Here is a 27,080-nt window from a genome sequence, read left to right as displayed (position 1 = left end):
TAACTATCGACCATTCTCAAATCTTCCATTCTTCTCTAAAGTACTAGAGAGAGTTGTGTATCAACAACTTTCGACCCATATAAAAGAAAACGATCTATATGAACCTTTTCAGTCGGCTTTCAGGCCCTGTCACTCCACTGAAACTGCTCTGACCAGAGTGGTGAACGATCTTTTACTGGCTATGGACTCCGATTCCACTTCTGTGCTTCTACTACTGGACCTCAGTGCAGCCTTTGACACCACTGATCACTGTATACTATTAGGTAGATTAAATTGTAATTTTGGTGTCTCTGGCTTAGCTCTCTCTTGGCTTAAGTCCTACTTATCTGGACGAACACATTGTGTCTGCTATAGTAATAGTATATCAAAATTTTCTGACGTTAAATATGGTGTGGCTCAGGGCTCAGTACTTGGCCCTCTACTTTTCTCTCTTTACATTACAGCTCTTGGCCAAATTATACGCAGTTATGGAATACATTTCCATTGCTATGCTGATGATACGCAGCTGTATGTGCCTATATGAACTGATGATCACACTCAAAGACTAACTTAGAGGCCTGCTTGACTACTGTGAAAAACTGGATGTCACTTAACTTTCTGCTTTTAAATTCAGATAAAACCGAGATGCTGGTCATTGGCCTTGCTAGACACAGACACCAATTTGATTAAGTAACCATAACAATCGACAACTCTGAGGTTTCACAAAGTGTGGCAGTCAAAAGTCTTGGTGTTATGTTTGATCCCAGCCTTTCCTTTGTTAAGCACATTAAACAAATCATCAAGACTGCCTTTTTTCACTTACGTAACATAGCTAAAATTCGGTCTTTTCTCTCCATGGCTGACGCAGAGACTCTAATACATGCATTTGTTTCATCCAGACTTGATTACTGTAATGTTCTGTTCTCAGGTCTGCCACATTCTAGTACTAAAAGTCTTCAGATGGTTCAGAATGCTGCTGCTAGAATCCTAGCTAAAACTAGGACATTTGACCATATTACACCAATTCTTGCCTCCCTTCATTGGCTTCCTATCCATGTTAGATCAGAATACAAGGTGCTTCTGCTGACTTATAAAATCCTAAATGGGCTTGCCCCATCTTACCTGTCTGATCTCCTTAAACCTTACATGCCATCTCGAGCACTTTGCTCTCAAAATACAGGGTCCTGTGTTTACCCAAAGTTAAAAAGCGGTCAGCTGGTGGCAGCAGGGCCTTTTCCTATCAGGCTCCATTGTTGTGGAATAACCTGCCTGCTGCCATCAGACCATCAGAGTGTGTTGAGTCCTTTAAATCCAAACTTAAAACTCATCTTTTTGCCTTAGCCTACAATTAGTTGCCTTTAAGTTGAGTGCTTCACAACGTGTACTGGATGGCGGGTTGGTTTTCTGTCTCAATGAATTTACCAACCACTGTTCTGCCCACCAGATTATCGAGTATAGATTACAGAGTATAGATTATGACTAGTTGATGACTTAATTGATTATGGCTAATGACTATTGCAAACAGTTCTCTTCTCTCACATGTCTTTTCTCTCTCTCTGAATGATGTCTTCTCCTTTCTCTTCTTGTGTGTGTGAATGGTGTCATGTGAGTCTCCCTTGCGTGCACGTGCAGTCGGTTCTCCTCCCAGGTCTCTGTGGTGATGGTGGTCGCCACTTGGACGCTGCCTGCCATTCCCCTCATCACATTTTCTTTTTATATATCTAATAGATCCATATAATTTTTTTTCACATGATGATGCTGGTCGCGTGGCTTGGATCCTGGACTGTTCCGATGGCATCTGGACACTGCTTGGCATCCTGCGCGTCATATTCTTCATAAATTTTACAAGTCCATTATAATTCTTTTTATCCTCTTTCAATGTTGTATTGTGTAAATTATGTAAACACAACATCCAGTGCACGTTGTCCGTCTTCGGAGAGAGATCACTCCTCTGTTGCTCTCCCTGAGGTTTCTTCCTGTTTTTTCTTCCTGTTTAAGGGTTTTTTTGTTAGGGAGCTGTTCCTTATCCAATGAGAGGGTCTAAGGACAGGATGTTGTGTTGCTGTTAAGCCCACTGTGGCAAATTTGTAATTTGTGATATTGGGCTATACAAATGAAATTGACTTGACTTGACTTAACCTAGCTTCTATTGCTCTTTCCCAGATCTTCATGCTGTGGCTGATCGACTTTATATCTCTGTAGTTGCTACAGTTCTGCACGTCGCCCTTGTTCTTGAAAATCGGTACCAGTATGCTTCTTCTCCACTCCTCAGGCATCCTCTCACTTTCTCACTTTCTTCCGCTTCCGGTGTGGGGAGACGGCTGTGTGAATTCATGTTTGCAGTGGTCTCACCCAGTACCGGTGTAGGAAGATGGCGGCGTGAACTTAACGTTGGTAGCAGCCTCACCCAGTTCCATCCATGCAGTGTCTTTGTCCATGTCTGCGTCTAAGTTCGTATTTTCGTTTGATGGCTGGGAGAGCTGGCACTGGATCGGCTGGGAGCGCTTGTTCTGCTGGTTCAGTGGGCCCAGGGACCACGGCCCTGCCTGGAGCTGTGTTAGAGCAGGAAACACTAAGGGTGGTCTGACAGGATGAAGAAGCGGGGCAGGCTAAGCTAACTGCTAGCCCATGCAGACCGGCAGTTTCGATAACACCAAGGGCAGTCTGGCAGTGGCCTCGCCTACCATTGACTGTATTTTTGGTGTCATCATGTGGGGTGTGGGGAGGTGTGTTGAAGGTGTCTGACTGGGAGAGCTGGCGTTGGATCGGCTGGGGGAGCCTGGTCTGCTGCGTCCGATCAGCCCAGGGACCACGACCCTGCCTGGAGCTGCGCCTGAGGAGGAAACACTCAGGGCGGTCTGACAGGATGCGGAAGCGGGGCAGACTAAGATAATTGCTAACCCATGCGGACCGACAGTCATCCTGGCATTCGCTCTCTTGGACAGTGAATTCTTTTTTTTTTTTTTGATATGTTGGATATATGTGTTCTTGTAGTTTGAATGTGTTTTTGTCTTTGTGTTGCACTGCTGTGGTCTGTGGGAAAGGATATTTTGTTTCATTTCATGTGCGCAGGTGCATGGAATGAAATGATAAATAAATGTTCCTGATTCTTGATTCCTGAAGATTATGTTAAACAATCTACAAACCCCAGTTCCTATGAAGTTGGGACGTTGTGTAAAAGGTGAATAAATACAGAATACAATGATTTGCAAATCCTTTTCCACCTATATTCAATTGAATACACTACAAAGACAAGATATTTAATGTTCAAACTGATAAACTTTATTGTTTTTTGCAAATATTCACTCATTTTGAATGTGATGCCTGCAACACGTTCCAAAGAAGCTGGGACAGGGGCAACAAAAGACGGGGAAAGTTGAGGAATGCTCAGAAACCACCTGTTGGAACATTCCACAGGTGAACAGGTTCACTGGAAACAGGGGAGTGTCATGATTGGGTATAAAAGGAGCATCCCCGAAAGGCTCAGTCATTCACAAGCAAGGATGGGGTGAGGTTCACCACTTTGTGAACAACTGCGTGAGCAAATAGTCCAACAGTTTAAGAACAACGTTTCTCAACGTACAACTGCAAGGAATTTAGGGATTTCATCATCTCCAGTCCATAATATCATCACAAGATTCAGCGAATCTGGAGAAATCTCTGCACGTAAGCGGCAAGGCCCAAAACCAACACTGAATGCCCGTGACCTTCGACCCCTCAGGCGGCACTGCATTAAAAACCGACATCATGGTGTAAAGGATATTACCACGTGGGCTCAGGAGCACTTGGGAAAACCATCGTCAGTTAACACAGTTCGTCGCTACATCTACAAGTGCAAGTTAAAACTCTACCATGCAAAGCCAAAGCCAGATATCAACACCACCCAGAAACGCCGCCGGCTTCTCTGGGCCGAGCTCATCTGAGATGGACTGACGCAAAGTGGACAAGTGTGCTGTGGTCTGACGAGTCCACATTTCACATTGTTTTTGGACATCATGGACGTGGTGTCCTCCGGGCTAAAGAGGAAAAGGACCATCCAGATTGTTATCAGCGCAGAGTCCAAAAGCCAGCATCTGTGATGGTATGGGGGTGTGTTAGGGCCCATGGCATCATGGGTAACTTGCACATCTGTGAAGGCAGCATTAATGCTGAAAGGTCCATACAGGTTTGGAGCAACATATGTTGCCATCCAAGCGACGTCTTTTTCAGGGACGTCCCTGCTTATTTCAGCAAGACAATGCCAAGCCACATTCTGCAGGTGTTACACCAGCGGGGCTTCGTAGTAAAAGAGTGCGGGGACTGGACTGGCCTGCCTGTAGTCCAGACCTGTCCCCCATTGCACATTTGTGGCGCATTATGAAGCACACAATACGGCAATGGAGACCCTGGACTGTTGAGCAACTGAAGTCGTACATCAAGCAAGAACGGGAAAGAATTCCACCTACAAAGCTCCAACAAGTAGTGTCCTCAGTTCCCAAACGCTTATTGAGTGTTGTTAAAAGGAAAGGTGGTGTAACACAGTGGTGAACATGCCCCTGTCCCAGCTTCTTTGCAACGTGTTGCAGGCATCACATTCACAATGAGGGAATATTTGCCAAAAATCAATGAAGTTTTATCAGTTTGAACATTAAATATCTTGTCGTTGTAGTGTATTCAATTGAATATAGGTGGAAAAGGATTTGCAAATCATTGTATTCTGTTTTTATTTATGTTTTACACAACGTCCCAACTTCATTGGAATTGGGGTTTGTAGTTAAAACTTCACTGCCATCTCTCCTAAACATCTCCATGCCTCCACAGGTATGTAATCTGGACCAACTGCCTTTCCACTCTTCATAGCTGCCCTCATTTCCTCCTTATTAATCCACCGCACTTCCTGATTCACTATCCCCACATCATCCAACCTTTTCTCTCTCATTTTCTTCATTCATCAGCCCCTCAAAGTACTCCTTCCACCTTCTCAGCACATTTCCATCGCTATCCTTGATCACCTTACCTGCTGCACATCCTTCCCAGCTCGGTCTCTCTGTCTAGCCAATCGGTACAAGTCCTTTTCTCCTTCCTTAGTGTCTAACCTTTCACACGACTCACCATACGCCTTTTCCTTTGCCACCTCTCTCTTCACTGTACACCGCATCTCCTTGTACTCCTGTCTACTTTCTTCATCACTCTGACTATCCCACTTCTTCTTTGCCAACCTTCTTTCTCTGTAAACTGATATCATAAGAGGCATGATGGAGACAAAAGGTTCTTTCGCTTATCTCAATCTAAAAGTAGAACTAGAACATGCTCAGATTGACCGCTGGGTTTTCTACTTCTATGCCAGGATCCTCTTCATCGATTTCAGCTCAGCATTTAACACCATCGTAACACATCAACTGGTGGAGAAGCTGAGGTTGTTGGACGTGGACACTGGCACCTGCAACTGTGTCCTCGAATTTCTGATGCAGAGGCAGCAGACAGTCAGGGTGGGCAGCCACACATCACATTCCATCTTAGTGAGCACAGGTTCACCCCAGGGCTACGTCCTGAGCCCCCTCTTGTTCACCCTCACTCATGACGGTACTGCCAAATTTGACACCAACCATATCATTAAGTTTGCAGATGATACAACAGTAGTGGGCCTCGTCAGCAATAATGATCAGCATACAGCATACAGGATGGAGGGGGAGCAGCTAACGGCCTGGTGCAAATCCTACAACCTCTCTCTGAATATAAGTAAAACAAAAGAAATGGTGATTGACTTCAGGAGGGCCGGCAGGCACCATCATATGCCGCTGACCATCGATGGTGCCACTGTGGAGAGGATCAGTAACATCATGTTTCTGGGAGTGCACCTGGCGGACGACCTGACCTCAACCATTAACACCTTGGGCGTCGGTAAAAAGGCCCAACAGCGTCTACATCCCCTCTGTAGACTTAAAAGGGCAAGCCTCCCCATTCCAGCCCTCACCACCTCTACAGGGGCACCACTGAAAGCACTCTAACCTACGGTCTCACTTCCTGGTTCAGTAACTGCAAAGCGACCGAATAACACCAGCTGAACAGGATAGTGAAGACAGCTAGCAAGATCATCTGTTCCCCTCTCCCCTTCCTGTTGGAGAGTTACCATCAACGCTGTGTTCTCAGAGCCTCCAGCATTATTAAGGACCTCCACCCTCCTTCTCACAACCTGTTGTCCCTCCTGCCATCTGGGAAGAGCTACAGGACCATCTGTGCTACATCCAGCAGAATGCTAAATAGCTTCTACCCACAAGCAGTCAGGATCATTAACAAACTGTGTCCCCCCCACGCTCATGCCCCACCCACCTCCATCTACCCTCTAACACCCCCCCCCCATCAGTGCTGGTCACTTGTTGACAGACACCAGCTGTCAACATTGAACTGAAATGGCACTTGAATGAATTGTGTTGTTAACTGTTTGTGCTTTTTTGTTTTGTTTTTTATCTTCATTGTTGCACTGCTGTGGGCTGGGAGAAATGGCATTTCATTTTTATTTCTGTACAAAGGTACATAATGAAATGACAATAAACTGAATCTTGAATCTACTTTTGACTTTGACTTCAGTTGTCGATCATAACAGCCTGTTTAACTGGCCGAACGTATGACTGGAACATCGAAGAGGTCGGATGATTGACAGGTAACTCACACAGGGTTGTCACAGTATCGTGTGCGGAACTGAACTCCTCCCCCGCAGGTCCGAGAACAGCTACCAAACGGACTCCAAGTTCCCCAGCTGCCATCTTGTCTCAGGAGGTCAGAGGTCACTTTGATACAGTAGCCCTTAAAACAGTGCTGAGAGACAGGATTACATCAAGCTGTTTCGTTTTGGATAAATTAAAGTAGCACACCTAGCTGATCAAACTTACTGAATAATAATAAACAAATGCATCTTCAAATTTCATTAATCCCAGTATAAATCAAGATTAGATAAACTAGACCAGACTAAACTAGGGTAGTCTGGAGAAGATTTACCTTGCCAGGTGCGCACTTGGTGCCGTCGATAGGCGGACCCTTCTTAGTTTTACAGAAGAATGGGTTGTCATGGTGACTGCACCACAGCTGCTTACAGGGGTCATAACTGCTGTACTGGAAAGATAGATAGACAGACAGACAGACAGGTAGATGAATGTTCAAATATAGCTTAGCGGCAAAATAACCATTTAATTTTTTTGCATTTTATACTTTTGCTTCATAACCTTCTAATTCTGAGTCCAAAATGTTCGACAAAAAAATAAGTGAATGTTTTTGATTCTTTTTTGGGGGGGGGATTCCCCCCCCCTTTCTCCCCAATTGTCCCTGGTCAATTACCCCACTCTTCCGAGCGGTTCAGGTCACTGCTCAGCCCCCTCTGCTGATCTGGGGAGGGCTGCAGACTACCACATGACTCCTCCGATACATGAGGAGTCACCAGTCGCTTCTTTTCACCGGACAGTGAGAAGTTTCACCAGGGGGACGTAGCGTGTGGGAGGATCACGCTGTTCCCCCCAGTTCACCCTCCCACCTGAACAGGCACCCCAACCGAGCAGAGGAGGCGCTAGTGTAGTGACCAGGACACACACCAACATCCGGCTTCCCACCTGCAGATAACACAGGGATTCGAACCGGAGATCCCTGTGTTGGTAGGCAACGGAATAGACCGCTATGCCCCCCAGACGCCCCTTATCTTAATTCTTGACAAATGACCATGGTATAAGCAGGATAATCCATGACAAGGTGTACATTAAAGATTGAAAAGGCCTGATGCAGAGGCACAGAAGCGCCCAACACCAGGCGGAGGACGGTTTCCTCTGCAGAGGTTGTTATGTTACAACTGTAAAAAACTGGTGATCTATTACAAACTACCAATGGTATGCTGTACTTTATAGGGCTGGCAGACAGATGGATAGACAAACGGACAGACAGACAAAACATTAGTGTTAATCAGGTGAACAGACAGACAGACGAGACATACAGCAGTGCAGGTACTGTATCCGACTCCAAAGTCGAAGAGACACTGCTGGTCCATGGAGAACTGAAGACCTGGCAACTGAGGCTGAGCCGGCCAATCATGATCAAACGGGTCGTCACGGAGACAATCATAGGAACTGGAAAGAGAGAGAGAGAGAGAGAGACAGAGGTAAACAGACAGACAAAGAGGTAAACTCTAACATTTACATTGATGTTACATGTACATCCAAGGAGAACCAAGCCATTTGCACTGAACAGATAAATTTAACCTTTCCCAGCTACCATCATACAGTACTATGTAGTAATCATATCATGGTAGCACTATATGAAATAATAGTAGTAATAGTACATTTGTTACACTGTAATCACATGATAATGTTACTATATGAAGGAGTAGTAGCAGTATATATGCTAAATAGCAATCATATCATATTGAAGAGTACATGTCATGTTGAGTACCTTTGGTGTAGACCGTCTACAGGTGGCAAAAAGAGAATTAAAGTTCAAAACAGATTTATATTGACAAAAGTCAGAAAAACAAGATTTATATTGACACAAGTCAGAAAAACAGGCCAATGACGCAGTCAAGTGTGTAGAAAAGGGCTCAGTAGTAAATACCAATAGTAATGTAAGTTCTGACGCAATAATAACAGCCAGCACCAATTCATAATCTTAGTAAAGAAAAACCCAGCCACTGAGGATGCACAAGCCAGTGCATTCTTAGTGCCGGTCCCAAGCCCGGATAAATGGGGAGGGTTGCATCAGGAAGGACATCCGGCATAAAATCTTTGCCAAATCAAATACGCGGATCATAAATCAGATTTCCACACCGGATTGGTTGAGGCCGAGGTTACCAATGACCACCACCGGTACTGTTGGCCAACAGGGTGCCGGTGGACTCTATGCTACTGTTGGGCGAAGGAGAAGGAGAAGGGGAAGACATGTCCAGAGGCAGCGAGAGAGAAGGAAGGGCCGGAGTGTGGAGGTGAGAGTCGGAACTTTGAATGTTGGCACTATGACTGGTAAAGGGAGAGAGCTGGCTGATATGATGGAAAGAAGAAAGGTAGGCATACGTGTGTGCAAGAGACCAGGTGGAAGCGGAGTACGGCCAGGAGCATCAGAGGTGGGTTCAAACTCTTCTACCATGGTGCAAATGGGAGGAGAAATGGGGTAGGGGTAATTGTGAAGGAAGGGTATGTCATGAGTGTGCAGGAGGTGAAGAGAGTGTCAGACAGAGTGATGAGCATAAAGCTGGAAATCGAAGGTGTATTGATGAATTTTATCAGCGCATATGCCCCGCAAGCTGGGTGTGAGGTGGAAGAGAAAGAAGAATTCTGGAGTGAGCTGGATGAAGTAGTGGGGAGGGTATCTAAGAAGGAGAGAGTGGTGATTGGAGCGGACTTCAATGGACATGTTGGTGAAGGGAACAGAGGTGATGAGGAGGTGATGGGCAGGTACGGTGTCAGGGAGAGAAATGTGGAAGGACAGATGGTGGTGGATTTTGCGAAAAAGATGGAAATGGCTGTGGTGAATACATATTTCAAGAAGAGGGAGGAACACAGGGTGATATACAAGAGTGGAGGAAAGTTCACACAGGTGGACTATATCTTATGTAGGAGGCACGATCTGAAAGGGATTGGAGACTGCAAGGTGGTGACAGGGGAGAACATAGCTAGACAGCATCGGATGGTCTGTAGGATGACTTTGGAGACCATGAAGAGGAAGAGAGTGAAGGCAGAGCCAAGGATCAAATGGTGGAAGTCCAGGAATCAGGGACTAAGCTACATGGAAAGACATAGAATTTTCTTTGGTGGATCCACCAATATAGTCAGTTCTGGGTTGTCTCGATAGGGTGAACGAAATATTTCAGTTACAAAATCAAGGTGTCGGTCTTTCCATTAAGATGTGGTTAAAGGTGATTAAACGATTCCAGCTTCATACAGAAATAAAAGTACTAAGTTGGCCAACCTACAACCCAAAATTTACACCAGCAGTACATGACCACGGATACAGGCAATGGACCCACCATGGCATAACGGCATTCCGTAGAATCATATCAAACGGGGAACCCCACAGCTTTCAGAACTTTTGCCAATTATTTGAACTCAGTAATACACAGGATTTTTATAGGTACTTACAGGTCCGCCACTTTTTTTCTGAAGGAGATCAAAGGCCCTCAACCTAAAATGTTTTCAAAACTTATCCAGATTTTTATAGATGCTTATAAGGGTGAAAGTCACAAGTGGGTCATTGGAAAATTATACAATGTTATCACCTCAGTGAACAAAAATTAAATTGACTATGTAAGACAGTGTTGAGAAAAAGGATATACTATATGTACAAAAGTATTGGGACACACCTCTTGATCATTGAATTCAGGTGTTTCATTCAGACCCATTGCCACAGGTGTATAAAATCAAGCAGCTAGCCATGCAGTCTGCATTTACAAATATTTGTGAAAGAATGGGTCATTCTAAAGAGCTCAGTGAATTCAAGCGAGGTATGTCATAGGATGCCACCGGGTCTTCTCGCCCAACATCAGTGCCCGACCTCACAAATGCTCTCCTGGATGAATGGGCAAAAATTCCCACAGACACACACCAAAATCTTGTGGAAAGCCTTCCCAGAAGAGTGGAAGCTGTTATAGCTGCAAAGGGGGGACAGACTCCATATTAATGCCTATGGATTTAGAATGGGATGTCATAAAAACTCCTGTAGATGTAATGGCCACGTGTCCCAATACTTTTGTACATATAGTGTATGAGGGTGGAAATACCTGAGGATGTGTGGTTACATGCCTGGGAAACTCACTGCACCACCACTAACTCACTGACTTGGAGGGACTTCTGCTGAAAGGCCTTGATTCGTTTTTTTTTAACAGTAAAGCAGAAATCCAAGTTTTCTGGGACCCAGCAACCTTGCTGGAGAGAATGTGGATCAATGCAAGTGGACCACGCCCACATATTTTGGTTGTGTCCAGCTATTCAACCTTTTTGGGAAAAAGTGGGACGTTTGATATCTAGGCTCCTGAGCTTTAATGTTGATGTGTCTTTTTCCTCTCTGTATCTTGAAGTTCCCCCTAAAAACTTACGTAAAGGTGATGTCCATCTCCTGAAAAAATTCCTAGTAGCATCTAAAAAAGCTGCCACCAAAATGTTAACTGCAGAGAAATTCTCCAAATATGGACCTTTTTACTGGAATTGTCAATTATATATGCTCCATGGAAAAGACTACTTTCACCCTTCGTCTACAGAAAGACAAAGGGGAAAAATACTGGGAAAAAATGGGACTGATACTTAAAGGAAACTTGTTGATTAGGGTTTTTTTCTCTCCTCTTTCTCATTAGGCAACATTGGTGAAACCCCTGTGTGGTGACCTGTACCTGTATATCTGTCTTTGGTGTTGGATGATAACAAGCAAGACACCTTGTTCTGTACTTTGTATTTTAAATGCTGTTAAAAATAAAAAGGGGGAAAAAACAGCGAGGAACACAGGGTGACATACAAGAGTGGAGGAAAGTGGACACAGGTGGACTATATCTTATGTAGAAGGCACGATCTGAAAGGGATTGGAGACTGCAAGGTGGTGACGAGAGGATGTAGCTAGGCACCATGGGATGGTGGTCTGTAGGATGACTTTGGAGACCAAGAAGAGGAGAGAGTGACGGAAGAGCCAAGGATCAAATGGTGTAAGTTGAAGAAGGAAGACTGTTGTGTGGAGTTCAGGGAGGAGTTAAGACTATTCCTAGTCTTAACTCCTCCCTGGTGCTAGTGCAGCGACCAGGACACATACCCACATCCGGCTTCCCACCCACAGACACAGCCAATTGTGTCTGTAGGGACGCCTGACCAAGCCAGAGGTAGCATTGGGATTTGAACCGGCAATCCCCGTGTTGGTAGGCAATGAAATAGACCGCCACGCCACCTGGACGCCTGAGTAGGAGATAATCTAACCCCGTAGGTACGTTTTCAGTGATTCCCACAGCAATGAGCAAGAGACATGTTCCGTCTCATTCTGATTTATAGCAATAAAATCATCAGTTGAGGCAGAGATACATTTATTGAATCTATCGACTGACAAACGCAAAGTACTAAATTGCAGGATGCTGAGTACTGGGGTCGTGGGGGAAACTGCATGATGCCGAGTACTGGGGTCATGGGGGAAACTGCATGATGCTGAGTACTGGGGTCGTGGGGAAAACTGAATACCCAGAGAAAGAGGGGCATGATAAGAGATAACAACAGGATGGTATTTAATGGTCAGCACGTTGGAAATTAGTTTGGCATCAACAAAATAATCAAACAGAGAGAAAGAGTGATGCATGTGGAAAAAGAAGGAATGTTGCTCGATATGGGGGGGTTCTAGAACCTCCAAGGATCAATAAATAAACCAGAGATCGTAATGGATCACGTTGAAAAGACAGAGATGATCTAAATAAAACCAAAGTGGAAAATGACCACAGCTTCACAGTTTCATATCCCTCACGTAATGAACATATGAATAAACTCTTCTTTGTAAAGTTTATGTTTATATTCTTTAGTTTTCTTGTCTAAAGAGATGTTCTTATACGTGTAACCTGATTTTGATAGAAAAGTTTGAATTAAATGCTTGTACGGCAGTTGTTGTCTCTTGGGTTGGTATGTGAGACCAGCTGGTCAAGTCAGTTGTTGTCTCTTGGGTTGGTATGTGAGACCAGCTGGTCAAGTCAGTTGTTGTCTCTTGGGTTGGTATGTGAGACCAGCTGGTGATGTCAGTTGTTTTCTCTTGGGTTGGTATGTGAGACCAGCTGGTCATGTCAGTTGTTTTCTCTTGGGTTGGTATGTGAGACCAGCTTGTCAAGTCAGTTGTTGTCTCTTGGGTTGGTATGTGAGACCAGCTGGTCATGTCAGTTGTTTTCTCTTGGGTTGGTATGTGAGACCAGCTGGTCAAGTCAGTTGTTGTCTCTTGGGTTGGTATGTGAGACCAGCTGGAAAACTGATAAGGTGAGTATTGATGGTGAAGCTGGGCGTGGTGGGCGGAGCTTAAAGCTCACCTGGTATTGGTGGTTTGGTTTGGACTACAAACCAGGATCAGTAATCCAGACATAAGCACTTCAAGCCAGACAGTTTGGACAAGGCAGCAATAAAGTAGAATTCACAACATCAAATTAAATTAGATTAAATTAAATGAAGTTGAGTTAAATGAAATTATATTAGATTAAATGGTGTTGATCTTAATTAAATTAGATTAAACTAAATGAAGTTGATTTAAATTAAATTAGGTTAAATTAAATGAGATTAAATTAAATTAAACTAAATAAAGTTGATTTAAATTAAATTAGATGAAATTAGATTAAACTAAATGAAGTTCATTTAAATTAAATTAGGTTAAATTAAATTAAGTTGATTTAAATTAAATTAGGCTAAATTCAATTAGATTAAACTAAATGAAGTTAATTTAAATTAAATTAGGTTAAATAGAATTAGATTAAATTCAAATAGATTAAACTAAATGAAATTAATTTAAATTTAATTAGGTTAAATTAAATTAAAGAAATGGAAACGGATGATCCGCTGTGAGGACCCCTAACGGGAGCAGCCGAAAGTAGTGGTAGTAGGTTAAATTAAATTAGATTAAGCGAAATGAAGTTGACTTTAATTAAATTAGATTATATTAAATGAAGTTGAGTTAAATCAAATTAGATTAGATTAAATGAAGTTGATCTAAATTAAATTAGGTTAAATTAGATTAAACTAAATGAAGTTGATTTAAATTAAATTAGGCTAAATTCAATTAGATTAAACTAAATGAAGTTAATTTAAATTAAATTAGGTTAAATAAAATTAGATTAAATTCAATTAGATTAAACTAAATGAAGTTGATTTTAATTAAATTAGGTTAAATTAAATGAAGTTGAGTTAAATGAAATTAGATTAGATTAAATGGTGTTGATCTAAATTAAATGAGATTAAACTAAATGAAGTTGATTTTAATTAAATTAGGTAAAATTAAATGAGGTTAAATTAAATTAGATTAAACTAAATGAAGTTGATTTTAATTAAATAAGGTTAAATTAAATTAGATTAAATTAAATGAAGTTGACTTTAATTAAATTAGGTAAAATTAAATGAGATTAAATTAAATTAGATTAAACTAAATGAAGTTGATTTAAATTAAATTAGGTAAAGTGAAATTAGATTAAACTAAATGAAGTTGAGTTAAATTAGATTATATTAAATGAAGTTGATCTAAATTAAATTAAGATTAAACTAAATGAAATTGATTTAAATTAAATTAGGTTAAATTAAATTAGATTAAATCCAAATAGATTAAACTAAATGAAGTTGATTTTAATTAAATTAGGTTAAATTAAATTAGATTAAATTCAATTAGATTAAACAAAATGAAGTTGATTTTAATTAAATAAGGTTAAATTAAATGAGATTAAATTAAATGAGATTAAACTAAATGAAGTTGATTTAAATTAAATTAGGTTAAATTAAATTATACTAAATGAAGTTGATTTTAATTAAATTAGGTAAAATTAAATGAGATTAAATTAGATTAAACTAAATGAAGTTGATTTAAATTAAATTAGGTTAAATTAAATTATATTAAACTAAATGAAGTTGATTTTAATTAAATTAGGTAAAATTTAATGAGATTAATTTAGATTAGATTAAACTAAATGAAGTTGAGTTAAATTAGATTATATTAAATGAAGTTGATCTAAATTAAATTAAGATTAAACTAAATGAAATTGATTTAAATTAAATTAGGTTGAATTAAATTAGATTAAATTCAAATAGATTAAACTAAATGAAGTTGATTTTAATTAAATTAGGTTAAATTAAATTAGATTAAATTCAATTAGATTAAACAAAATGAAGTTGATTTTAATTAAATAAGGTTAAATTAAATGAGATTAAATTAAATGAGATTAAACTAAATGAAGTTGATTTAAATTAAATTAGGTTAAATTAAATTATACTAAATGAAGTTGATTTAAATTAAATTAGGTAAAATTAAATTAGATTAAGCTAAATGAAGTTGACTTTCATTAAATTAGACTAAATTAAATGAAGTTGAGTTAAATCAAATTAAATTAGATTAAATGGAGATGATCTAAATTAAATTAGATTAAACTAAATGAAGCCGATTTAAATTAAATTAGATTAAACTAAATGAAGTTGGTTTAAATTAAATTAGGTTAAATTAAATGAGATTAATTTAAATTAGACTAAACTAAATGAAGTTGATTTTAATTAAATTAGGTAAAATTAGATTAGATTAAATTAGATTAATCTAAATGAAGTTGATTTAAATTAAATTAGGTAAAATTAAATTAGATTAAACTAAATTAAATTAATGTAAATTTAATTAGGATAAATTAAATTAGATTAAGATAAATGAACTTGACTTTAATTAAATTAGATTAAATTAAATGAAGTTGAGTTAAATCAAATTACATTAGATTAAATGAAGTTGATCTAAATTAAATTAGATTAAACTAAATGAAGCTGATTTAAATTAAATTAGGTTAAATTAAATTAGATTAAATGAAGTTGAGTTAAATCAAATTAGATTAGATTAAATGAAGTTGATTAAATTAAATTAGATTAAACTACATGAAATTGATTTAAATTAAATTAGGTTAAATTAAATTAGATTAAATCCAAATAGATTAAACTAAATGAAGTTAATTTAAGTTAAATTAGGTTAAATTAAATTAGATTAAATTCAATTAGATTAAACTAAATGAAGTTGATTTTAATTAAGTAAGGTTAAATTAAATTAGATTAAATTCAAATAGATTAAACTAAATGAAGTTGATTTTAATTAAATAAGGTTAAATTAAATTAGATTAAATTAAATGAAGTTGACTTTAATTAAATTAGGTAAAATTAAATGAGATTAAATTAAATTAGATTAAACTAAATGAAGTTGATTTAAATTAAATTAGGTAAAGTGAAATTAGATTAAACTAAATGAAGTTGAGTTAAATTAGATTATATTAAATGAAGTTGATCTAAATTAAATTAAGATTAAACTAAATGAAATTGATTTAAATTAAATTAGGTTAAATTAAATTAGATTAAATCCAAATAGATTAAACTAAATGAAGTTGATTTTAATTAAATTAGGTTAAATTAAATTAGATTAAATTCAATTAGATTAAACAAAATGAAGTTGATTTTAATTAAATAAGGTTAAATTAAATGAGATTAAATTAAATGAGATTAAACTAAATGAAGTTGATTTAAATTAAATTAGGTTAAATTAAATTATACTAAATGAAGTTGATTTTAATTAAATTAGGTAAAATTAAATGAGATTAAATTAGATTAAACTAAATGAAGTTGATTTAAATTAAATTAGGTTAAATTAAATTATATTAAACTAAATGAAGTTGATTTTAATTAAATTAGGTAAAATTTAATGAGATTAATTTAGATTAGATTAAACTAAATGAAGTTGAGTTAAATTAGATTATATTAAATGAAGTTGATCTAAATTAAATTAAGATTAAACTAAATGAAATTGATTTAAATTAAATTAGGTTGAATTAAATTAGATTAAATTCAAATAGATTAAACTAAATGAAGTTGATTTTAATTAAATTAGGTTAAATTAAATTAGATTAAATTCAATTAGATTAAACAAAATGAAGTTGATTTTAATTAAATAAGGTTAAATTAAATGAGATTAAATTAAATGAGATTAAACTAAATGAAGTTGATTTAAATTAAATTAGGTTAAATTAAATTATACTAAATGAAGTTGATTTAAATTAAATTAGGTAAAATTAAATTAGATTAAGCTAAATGAAGTTGACTTTCATTAAATTAGACTAAATTAAATGAAGTTGAGTTAAATCAAATTAAATTAGATTAAATGGAGATGATCTAAATTAAATTAGATTAAACTAAATGAAGCCGATTTAAATTAAATTAGATTAAACTAAATGAAGTTGGTTTAAATTAAATTAGGTTAAATTAAATGAGATTAATTTAAATTAGACTAAACTAAATGAAGTTGATTTTAATTAAATTAGGTAAAATTAGATTAGATTAAATTAGATTAATCTAAATGAAGTTGATTTAAATTAAATTAGGTAAAATTAAATTAGATTAAACTAAATTAAATTAATGTAAATTTAATTAGGATAAATTAAATTAGATTAAGATAAATGAACTTGACTTTAATTAAATTAGATTAAATTAAATGAAGTTGAGTTAAATCAAATTACATTAGATTAAATGAAGTTGATCTAAATTAAATTAGATTAAACTAAATGAAGCTGATTTAAATTAAATTAGGTTAAATTAAATTAGATTAAATGAAGTTGAGTTAAATCAAATTAGATTAGATTAAATGAAGTTGATTAAATTAAATTAGATTAAACTACATGAAATTGATTTAAATTAAATTAGGTTAAATTAAATTAGATTAAATCCAAATAGATTAAACTAAATGAAGTTAATTTAAGTTAAATTAGGTTAAATTAAATTAGATTAAATTCAATTAGATTAAACTAAATGAAGTTGATTTTAATTAAGTAAGGTTAAATTAAATGAGATTAAATTAAATGAGATTAAACTAAATGAAGTTGATTTAAATTAAATTAGGTTAAATTAAATTATACTAAATGAAGTTGATTTTAATTAAATTAGGTAAAATTAAATGAGATTAAATTAGATTAAACTAAATGAAGTTGATTTAAATTAAATTAGGTTAAATTAAATTATATTAAACTAAATGAAGTTGATTTTAATTAAATTAGGTAAAATTTAATGAGATTAATTTAGATTAGATTAAACTAAATGAAGTTGAGTTAAATTAGATTATATTAAATGAAGTTGATCTAAATTAAATTAAGATTAAACTAAATGAAATTGATTTAAATTAAATTAGGTTGAATTAAATTAGATTAAATTCAATTAGATTAAACAAAATGAAGTTGATTTTAATTAAATAAGGTTAAATTAAATGAGATTAAATTAAATGAGATTAAACTAAATGAAGTTGATTTAAATTAAATTAGGTTAAATTAAATTATACTAAATGAAGTTGATTTAAATTAAATTAGGTAAAATTAAATTAGATTAAGCTAAATGAAGTTGACTTTCATTAAATTAGACTAAATTAAATGAAGTTGAGTTAAATCAAATTAAATTAGATTAAATGGAGATGATCTAAATTAAATTAGATTAAACTAAATGAAGCCGATTTAAATTAAATTAGATTAAACTAAATGAAGTTGGTTTAAATTAAATTAGGTTAAATTAAATGAGATTAATTTAAATTAGACTAAACTAAATGAAGTTGATTTTAATTAAATTAGGTAAAATTAGATTAGATTAAATTAGATTAATCTAAATGAAGTTGATTTAAATTAAATTAGGTAAAATTAAATTAGATTAAACTAAATTAAATTAATGTAAATTTAATTAGGATAAATTAAATTAGATTAAGATAAATGAACTTGACTTTAATTAAATTAGATTAAATTAAATGAAGTTGAGTTAAATCAAATTACATTAGATTAAATGAAGTTGATCTAAATTAAATTAGATTAAACTAAATGAAGCTGATTTAAATTAAATTAGGTTAAATTAAATTAGATTAAATGAAGTTGAGTTAAATCAAATTAGATTAGATTAAATGAAGTTGATTAAATTAAATTAGATTAAACTACATGAAATTGATTTAAATTAAATTAGGTTAAATTAAATTAGATTAAATCCAAATAGATTAAACTAAATGAAGTTAATTTAAGTTAAATTAGGTTAAATTAAATTAGATTAAATTCAATTAGATTAAACTAAATGAAGTTGATTTTAATTAAGTAAGGTTAAATTAAATTAGATTAAATTCAAATAGATTAAACTAAATGAAGTTGATTTTAATTAAATAAGGTTAAATTAAATCAAATTAAATTAAATGAAGTTGAGTTAAATTAGATTATATTAAATGAAGTTGATCTAAATTAAATTAGATTAAACTAAATGTAGCTGATTTAAATTAAATTAGGTTAAATTAAATTATATTAAACTAAATGAAGTTGATTGTAATTAAATTAGGTAAAATTAAACGAGATTAATTTAAATTAGATTAAACTAAATGAAGTTGATTTTAATTAAATTAGGTAAAATTAAATGAGATTAATTTAAATTAGATTAAACTAAATTAAATAAATTTAAATTTAGTTAGGTTAAATTAAATTAGATTAAGCTAAATGAAGTTGACTTTAAATTAAATGAAGTTGAGTTAAATCAAATTATATTAAATGAAGTTGATCTAAATTAAATTAGGTAAAATTAAATGAGATTAAATTAGATTAAACTAAATGAAGTTGATTTAAATTAAATTAGGTTAAATTAAATTATATTAAACTAAATGAAGTTGATTTTAATTAAATTAGGTAAAATTTAATGAGATTAATTTAGATTAGATTAAACTAAATGAAGTTGAGTTAAATTAGATTATATTAAATGAAGTTGATCTAAATTAAATTAAGATTAAACTAAATGAAATTGATTTAAGTTAAATTAGGTTGAATTAAATTAGATTAAATTCAAATAGATTAAACTAAATGAAGTTGATTTTAATTAAATTAGGTTAAATTAAATTAGATTAAATTCAATTAGATTAAACAAAATGAAGTTGATTTTAATTAAATAAGGTTAAATTAAATGAGATTAAATTAAATGAGATTAAACTAAATGAAGTTGATTTAAATTAAATTAGGTTAAATTAAATTATACTAAATGAAGTTGATTTAAATTAAATTAGGTAAAATTAAATTAGATTAAGCTAAATGAAGTTGACTTTCATTAAATTAGACTAAATTAAATGAAGTTGAGTTAAATCAAATTAAATTAGATTAAATGGAGATGATCTAAATTAAATTAGATTAAACTAAATGAAGCCGATTTAAATTAAATTAGATTAAACTAAATGAAGTTGGTTTAAATTAAATTAGGTTAAATTAAATGAGATTAATTTAAATTAGACTAAACTAAATGAAGTTGATTTTAATTAAATTAGGTAAAATTAGATTAGATTAAATTAGATTAATCTAAATGAAGTTGATTTAAATTAAATTAGGTAAAATTAAATTAGATTAAACTAAATTAAATTAATGTAAATTTAATTAGGATAAATTAAATTAGATTAAGATAAATGAACTTGACTTTAATTAAATTAGATTAAATTAAATGAAGTTGAGTTAAATCAAATTACATTAGATTAAATGAAGTTGATCTAAATTAAATTAGATTAAACTAAATGAAGCTGATTTAAATTAAATTAGGTTAAATTAAATTAGATTAAATGAAGTTGAGTTAAATCAAATTAGATTAGATTAAATGAAGTTGATTAAATTAAATTAGATTAAACTACATGAAATTGATTTAAATTAAATTAGGTTAAATTAAATTAGATTAAATCCAAATAGATTAAACTAAATGAAGTTAATTTAAGTTAAATTAGGTTAAATTAAATTAGATTAAATTCAATTAGATTAAACTAAATGAAGTTGATTTTAATTAAGTAAGGTTAAATTAAATTAGATTAAATTCAAATAGATTAAACTAAATGAAGTTGATTTTAATTAAATAAGGTTAAATTAAATCAAATTAAATTAAATGAAGTTGAGTTAAATTAGATTATATTAAATGAAGTTGATCTAAATTAAATTAGATTAAACTAAATGTAGCTGATTTAAATTAAATTAGGTTAAATTAAATTATATTAAACTAAATGAAGTTGATTGTAATTAAATTAGGTAAAATTAAACGAGATTAATTTAAATTAGATTAAACTAAATGAAGTTGATTTTAATTAAATTAGGTAAAATTAAATGAGATTAATTTAAATTAGATTAAACTAAATTAAATAAATTTAAATTTAGTTAGGTTAAATTAAATTAGATTAAGCTAAATGAAGTTGACTTTAATTAAATTAGATTAAATTAAATGAAGTTGAGTTAAATCAAATTATATTAAATGAAGTTGATCTAAATTAAATTAGATTAAACTAAATGTAGCTGATTTAAATTGAATTAGGTTAAATTAAATTATATTAAACTAAATTAAGTTGATTGTAATTAAATTAGGTAAAATTAAACGAGATTAATTTAAATTAGATTAAACTAAATGAAGTTGATTTTAATTAAATTAGGTAAAATTAAATGAGATTAATTTAAATTAGATTAAACTAAATTAAATAAATTTAAATTTAGTTAGGTTAAATTAAATTAGATTAAGCTAAATGAAGTTGACTTTAATTAAATTAGATTAAATTAAATGAAGTTGAGTTAAATCAAATTAGATTAAATGAAGTTGATCTAAATTAAATTAGATTAAACTTAATGAAGCCGATTTAAATTAAATTAGGTTAAATTAAATTAGATTAAATTAGGTTAAACTAAATGAAGTTGATTTAAATTAAATTAAATTAGATTAAACTAAATGAAGTTGATTTAAATTAAATTAGGCTAAACTAAATTAGATTAAACTAAATTAATTTAATTTAAATTAAATTAGGTTAAATTAAATTAGATTAAATTCAAATAGATTAAACTAAATGAAGCTGATTTAAATTAAATTAGGTTAAATTAAATTAGATTAAACTAAATAAAGTTGATTTAAATTAAATTAGATTAAATTAGATTAAACTAAAAGAAGTTGATTTAAATTAAGTTAGGTTAAATTAAATTAGACTAAATTAGGTTAAACTAAATGAAGTTGATTTAAATTAAATTAAATTAGATTAAATTCAAATAGATTAAACTAAATGAAGTTGATTTTAATTAAATAAGGTAAAATTAAATTAAATTAAATGAAGTTGAGTTAAATTAGATTATATTAAATGAAGTTGATCTAAATTAAATTAGATTAAACTAAATGTAGTTGATTTAAATTAAATTAGGTTAATTAAATTATATTAAACTAAATGAAGTTTATTTTAATTAAATTAGGTAAAATTAAATGAGATTAATTTAAATTAGATTAAACTAAATGAAGTTGATTTAAATTAAATTAGATTAAATTAAATGAAGTTGAGTTAAATCAAATTAGATTAGATTAAATGAAGTTGATCTAAATTAAATTAGATTAAACTTAATGAAGCCGATTTAAATTAAATTAGGTTAAATTAAATTAGATTAAATTAGGTTAAACTAAATGAAGTTGATTTAAATTAAATTAGATTAAACTAAATGAAGTTGATTTAAATTAAATTAGGCTAAACTAAATTAGATTAAACTAAATTAATTTAATTTAATTTAAATTAGGTTAAATTAAATTAGATTAAATTAGGTTAAACTAAATGAAGTTGATTTTAATTAAATTAGGTAAAATTAAATTAGATTAATTTAAATTAGAGTACACTAAATGAAGTTGATTTAAATTATATTAGGTAAAATTAAATTAGATTAAACTAAGTTATATTAATTTAAATTTAATTAGGTTAAATTAAATTAGATTAAGCTAAATGAACTTGACTTTAATTAAATTAGATTAAATTAAATGAAGTTGAGTTAAATCGAATTAGATTAGATTAAATGAAGTTGATCTAAATTAAATTAGATTAAACTAAATGAAGCTGATTTAAATTAAATTAGGTTAAATTAAATTAGATTAAATTAAATTAGATTAAACTAAATAAAGTTGATTTCAATTAAATTAGATTAAATTAGATTAAACTAAAAGAAGTTGATTTAAATTAAATTAGGTTAAATTAAATTAGATTAAATTAGGTTAAACTAAATGAAGTTGATTTAAATTAAATTAGATTAAACTAAATGAAGTTGATTTAAATTAAATTAGGCTAAATTGAATTAGATTAAACTAAATGAAGTTAATTTAAACTAAATTAGGTTAAATGAAATTAGATTAAATTCAATTAGATTAAACTAAATGAAGTTGATTTTAATTAAATTAGGTTAAATTAAATTAGATTAAATTAGGTTAAACTAAATGAAGTTTATTTTAATTAAATTAGGTTAAATTAAATGAGATTAAACTAAATGAAGTTGATTTAAATTAAATTAGATTAAACTAAATGAAATTGATTTTAATCGAATTAGATTAAATTAAACTAAATGAAGTTGATTTTAATTAAATTAGGTTTAAATTAAATTATATTAAACTAAATGAAGTTGATTTAAATTAAATTAGGTTAAATTAAATTAGATTAAATTAAATGAAGTTGATTTTAATCGAATTAGATTAAATTAAACTAAATGAAGTTGATTTTAATTAAATTAGGTTTAAATTAAATTAGATTAAACTAAATGAAGTTGATTTAAATTAAATTAGGTTAAATTAAATTAGATTAAATGCCGACCAAGTGGAGCTGCCCAGTAAAAAAAGGTTGTACTAGGCTGCTGCAAGTATTAAACTGTATAATTCTGATCAATACTGAAACAGAGCCGTAGTACTCGGTGAGCTCCAAGTAAAACTACCATATTTTGTATTCTTTGAAGTAGTAACACTTTGTAGATGAGGTTTTCTGTAGGTAATAGTACAATGTGGATATGGTATTCTGTAGGTAGTAGTACCATGTGGATATGGTATTCTGTAGGTAGTAGTACTATGTGGATGTGGTTTCTGGAGGTAATAGTAAAAAGTGGATATGGTATTCTGTAGGTAGTAGCAATAATAATAATAATAATAATAAATCTTATAAAGCGCTTTTCTAACACTCAAAGTGGCTTTACAATAAACGGGGTGAAACAACGCAACAGACAAACATAACAGACATACAGGGGTGGATGGGAAGGGGGGGGGCAAACGTACCGGGGTGGATGGGAAGGAGCAGCCACACACGCTGCCAGCAGTACTCTCCCACTTAAACACATACAAAAGGGCAAGAAAAACACAAAAAACACCACTGTGGATGCTGATGTTGTGGAGGCGTTTAGTCCCGTAGCCTATTCCTCTCCCGAGGGATCCACTAGGTGGCACTGCTTAACCCACAGCTAGTAGCACTATGTGGATGTGGTATTCTGTAGGTAGTAGTACTATGTGGATGTGGTATTCTGTAGGTATTAACACTATGTGGATATGATATCCTGTACGTAGTAGTACTATGTGGATGTGGTATTCTGTAGGTAGTAGTACTAAGTGGATGTGGTATTCTGCAGGTAGTAGTACTATGTGGATGAGGTATTCTGTAGGTAATAGCACTATGTGGATGTGGTATTCTGTAGGGAGTAACACTATGTAGATAAGATATCCTGTAGGTAGTAGTACCATGTGGATGTGGTGTTCTGTAGGTAGTATAACTATGTGGATATGGTATTTTGTAGGTAGTAACACTATGTGGATTTGGTATCCTGTACGTAGTAGTACTATGTGGATGTGGTATTCTGTAGGTAGTAGTACTAAGTGGATGTGGTATTCTGCAGGTAGTAGTACTATGTGGATGAGGTATTCTGTAGGTAATAGCACTATGTGGATGTGGTATTCTGTAGGGAGTAACACTATGTAGATAAGATATCCTGTAGGTAGTAGTACCATGTGGATGTGGTGTTCTGTAGGTAGTATAACTATGTGGATATGGTATTTTGTAGGTAGTAACACTATGTGGATTTGGTATCCTGTAGGAAGTAGTACTATGTGGATATCGTATCCAGTAGGTAGTAGCACTATGTGGATGTGGTATCCGGTAGGTAGTAGTACTATGTGGATATCGTATTCTGTAGGTAGTAGCACTATGTGGATGTGGTATCCTGTAGGTAGTAGTACTATGTGGATGTGGTTTTCTGTAGGTAGTAGTACAATGTGGATATGGTATTCTGTAGGTAGTAGTACCATGTGGAGTGGTTTTCTGTAGGTAGCAGTACAATGTGGATATGGTATTCTGTAGGTAGTAGTACCATATGGATGTGGTTTTCTGTAGGTAGTAGTACAATGTGGATATGGTATTCTGTAGGTAGTAGTACCATGTGGATGAGGTTTTCTGTAGGTAGTAGTACAATGTGGATATGGTATTCTGTAGGTAGTAGTAGTAAGTGGAAGCGTTTTTTTGGAGGTAATAGTACGAGGTGGATATGGTATTCTGTAGGTAGTAGTACTATGTGGATGTGGTATCCTGCAGGTAGTAGCACTATGCGGATGTGGGTATTCTGTAGGTAGTAACACTATGTGGATATGATATCCTGTAGGTAGTAGTACCACGTGGATGTGGTATTCTGTAGGTAGTAACAGTATGTAGATATGATATCCTGAAGGCGGTTATACTATGTGGATGTGGTATCCTGCAAGTAGTAATAATATGTGGATATGGTATTCTGTAGATAGTAGCACTATATGGACGTAGTATTCTGTAGGTAGTAGTACTATGTGGATGTGGTATCCTGCAAGTAGTAATACTATGTGGATATGGTATTCAGTAGATAGTAGCACTATGTGGATGTGGTATTCTGTAAGTAGTAGTACTATGGGGATGTAGTATCCTGTATGTAGTAGCACTATGTGGATGTGGTATCCTGTAGGTAGCAGTACTATGGGGATGTGGTATCCTGTAGGTAGTAGTACCATATGGATGTGGTATCCTGTAGGTAGTAGCACTATGTAGATGTGGTATCCTGTAGGTAGTTGTACTATGTGGATGTGGTATCCTGTAGGTAGTAGCACTATGTGGATGTGGTATCCTGTAGGTAGTAGCACTATGTGGATGTGGTATCCTGTAGGTAGTAGTACTTTGTGGATGTGGTATTCTGGAGATGGTCATAGCACTTTGTAATATTTTGGTAGTAGCAGCACTTACTTCAGGTACTTGTGGAGCTCCTGTCTACTGCAGTGGGACCAGTGGTAACGGTGGAATGCTGCCTGGACCAGCGGAGCCATGATGCTGCCCATAGGAACCTCATCAGCACAGTCATTACCCTGACCATCATGTTCCATTCCTAACCTGACCGGCGGACAGGCAAAACGACAGGCAGGCAGGCAGGCAGGCAGGCAGGCAGGCAGGCAGACAATATATCAATGTAGACTGCATACAGAATACACTCCCCGGCCACTTTATTAGGCACACCCATCCAACTGCTCGTTAACGCAAATGTCTAATCAGCCAATCACATGGCAGCAACTCAATGCATTTAGGCATGTAGACATGGTCAAGACGATCTGCTGCAGTTCAAACCGAGCATCAGAATGGGGAAGAAAGGTGATTTAAGTGACTTTGAACGTGGCATGGTTGTTGGTGCCAGACGGGCTGGTCTGAGTATTTCAGAAACTGCTGATCTACTGGGATTTTCACGCACAACCATCTCTAGGGTTTACAGAGAATGGTCCGAAAAAGAGAAAATATCCAGTGAGCGGCAGTTCTGTGGGCGAAAATGTCTTGTTGATGCCAGAGGTCAGAGGAGAATGGCCAGACTGGTTCGAGCTGATAGAAAGGCAACAGTAACTCAAATAACCACTCATTACAACCGAGGTATGCAGAAGAGCATCTCTGAACGCACAACACGTCGAACCTTGAGGCAGATGGGCTACAGCGGCAGAAGACCACACCGGGTGCCACTCCTGTCAGCTAAGAACAGGAAACTGAGGCTACAATTCGCACAGGCTCACCAAAATTGGACAATAGAAGATTGGAAAAATGTTGCCTGGTCTGATGAGTCTCGATTTCTGCTGCGACATTCGGATGGTAGGGTCAGAATTTGGCGTCAACAACATGAAAGCATGGATCCATCCTGCCTTGTATCAACGGTTCAGGCTGGTGGTGGTGGTGTAATGGTGTGGGGGATATTTTCTTGGCACACTTTGGGCCCCTTAGTACCAATTGAGCATCGTGTCAACGCCACAGCCTACCTGAGTATTGTTGCTGACCATGTCCATCCCTTTATGACCACAGTGTTCCCATCTTCTGATGGCTACTTCCAGCAGGATAACGCGCCATGTCATAAAGCTCGAATCATCTCAGACTGGTTTCTTGAACATGACAATGAGTTCACTGTACTCAAATGGCCTCCACAGTCACCAGATCTCAATCCAGTAGAGCACCTTTGGGATGTGGTGGACCGGGAGATTCGCATCATGGATGTGCAGCCGACAAATCTGCAGCAACTGCATGATGCTATCATGTCAATATGGACCAAACTCTCTGAGGAATGTTTCCAGTACCTTGTTGAATCTATGCCACGAAGGATTAAGGCA

At 33.6% G+C, this 27,080-nt stretch overlaps 1 protein-coding gene across 2 annotated transcripts in view; it reads right to left on the bottom strand.

Annotated features, from left to right (window-relative positions):
* The window catches only part of LOC130116828 (A disintegrin and metalloproteinase with thrombospondin motifs 2-like), a 304,782-nt gene that overhangs the window by 120,162 nt on the left and 157,540 nt on the right, over positions 1-27,080 (bottom strand). For both annotated transcript variants that reach the window (XM_056284894.1, XM_056284895.1), the window contains exons 9-12: positions 25,690-25,833; positions 7,934-8,066; positions 6,955-7,068; positions 6,629-6,774 (exon numbers count right to left, since the gene is read on the bottom strand). In XM_056284894.1, the coding sequence (XP_056140869.1) occupies positions 6,629-6,774; positions 6,955-7,068; positions 7,934-8,066; positions 25,690-25,833 (537 nt within the window). The remainder of the gene's footprint in view (positions 1-6,628; positions 6,775-6,954; positions 7,069-7,933; positions 8,067-25,689; positions 25,834-27,080) is intronic.

This window comes from Lampris incognitus, chromosome 8 (genome assembly GCF_029633865.1).
Source record: "Lampris incognitus isolate fLamInc1 chromosome 8, fLamInc1.hap2, whole genome shotgun sequence".
NCBI classification, from domain to species: domain Eukaryota; kingdom Metazoa; phylum Chordata; class Actinopteri; order Lampriformes; family Lampridae; genus Lampris; species Lampris incognitus.
The sequence above is the reverse complement of the archived record's forward strand: the minus strand, read 5'-3'. Positions and strand labels throughout refer to the sequence as shown.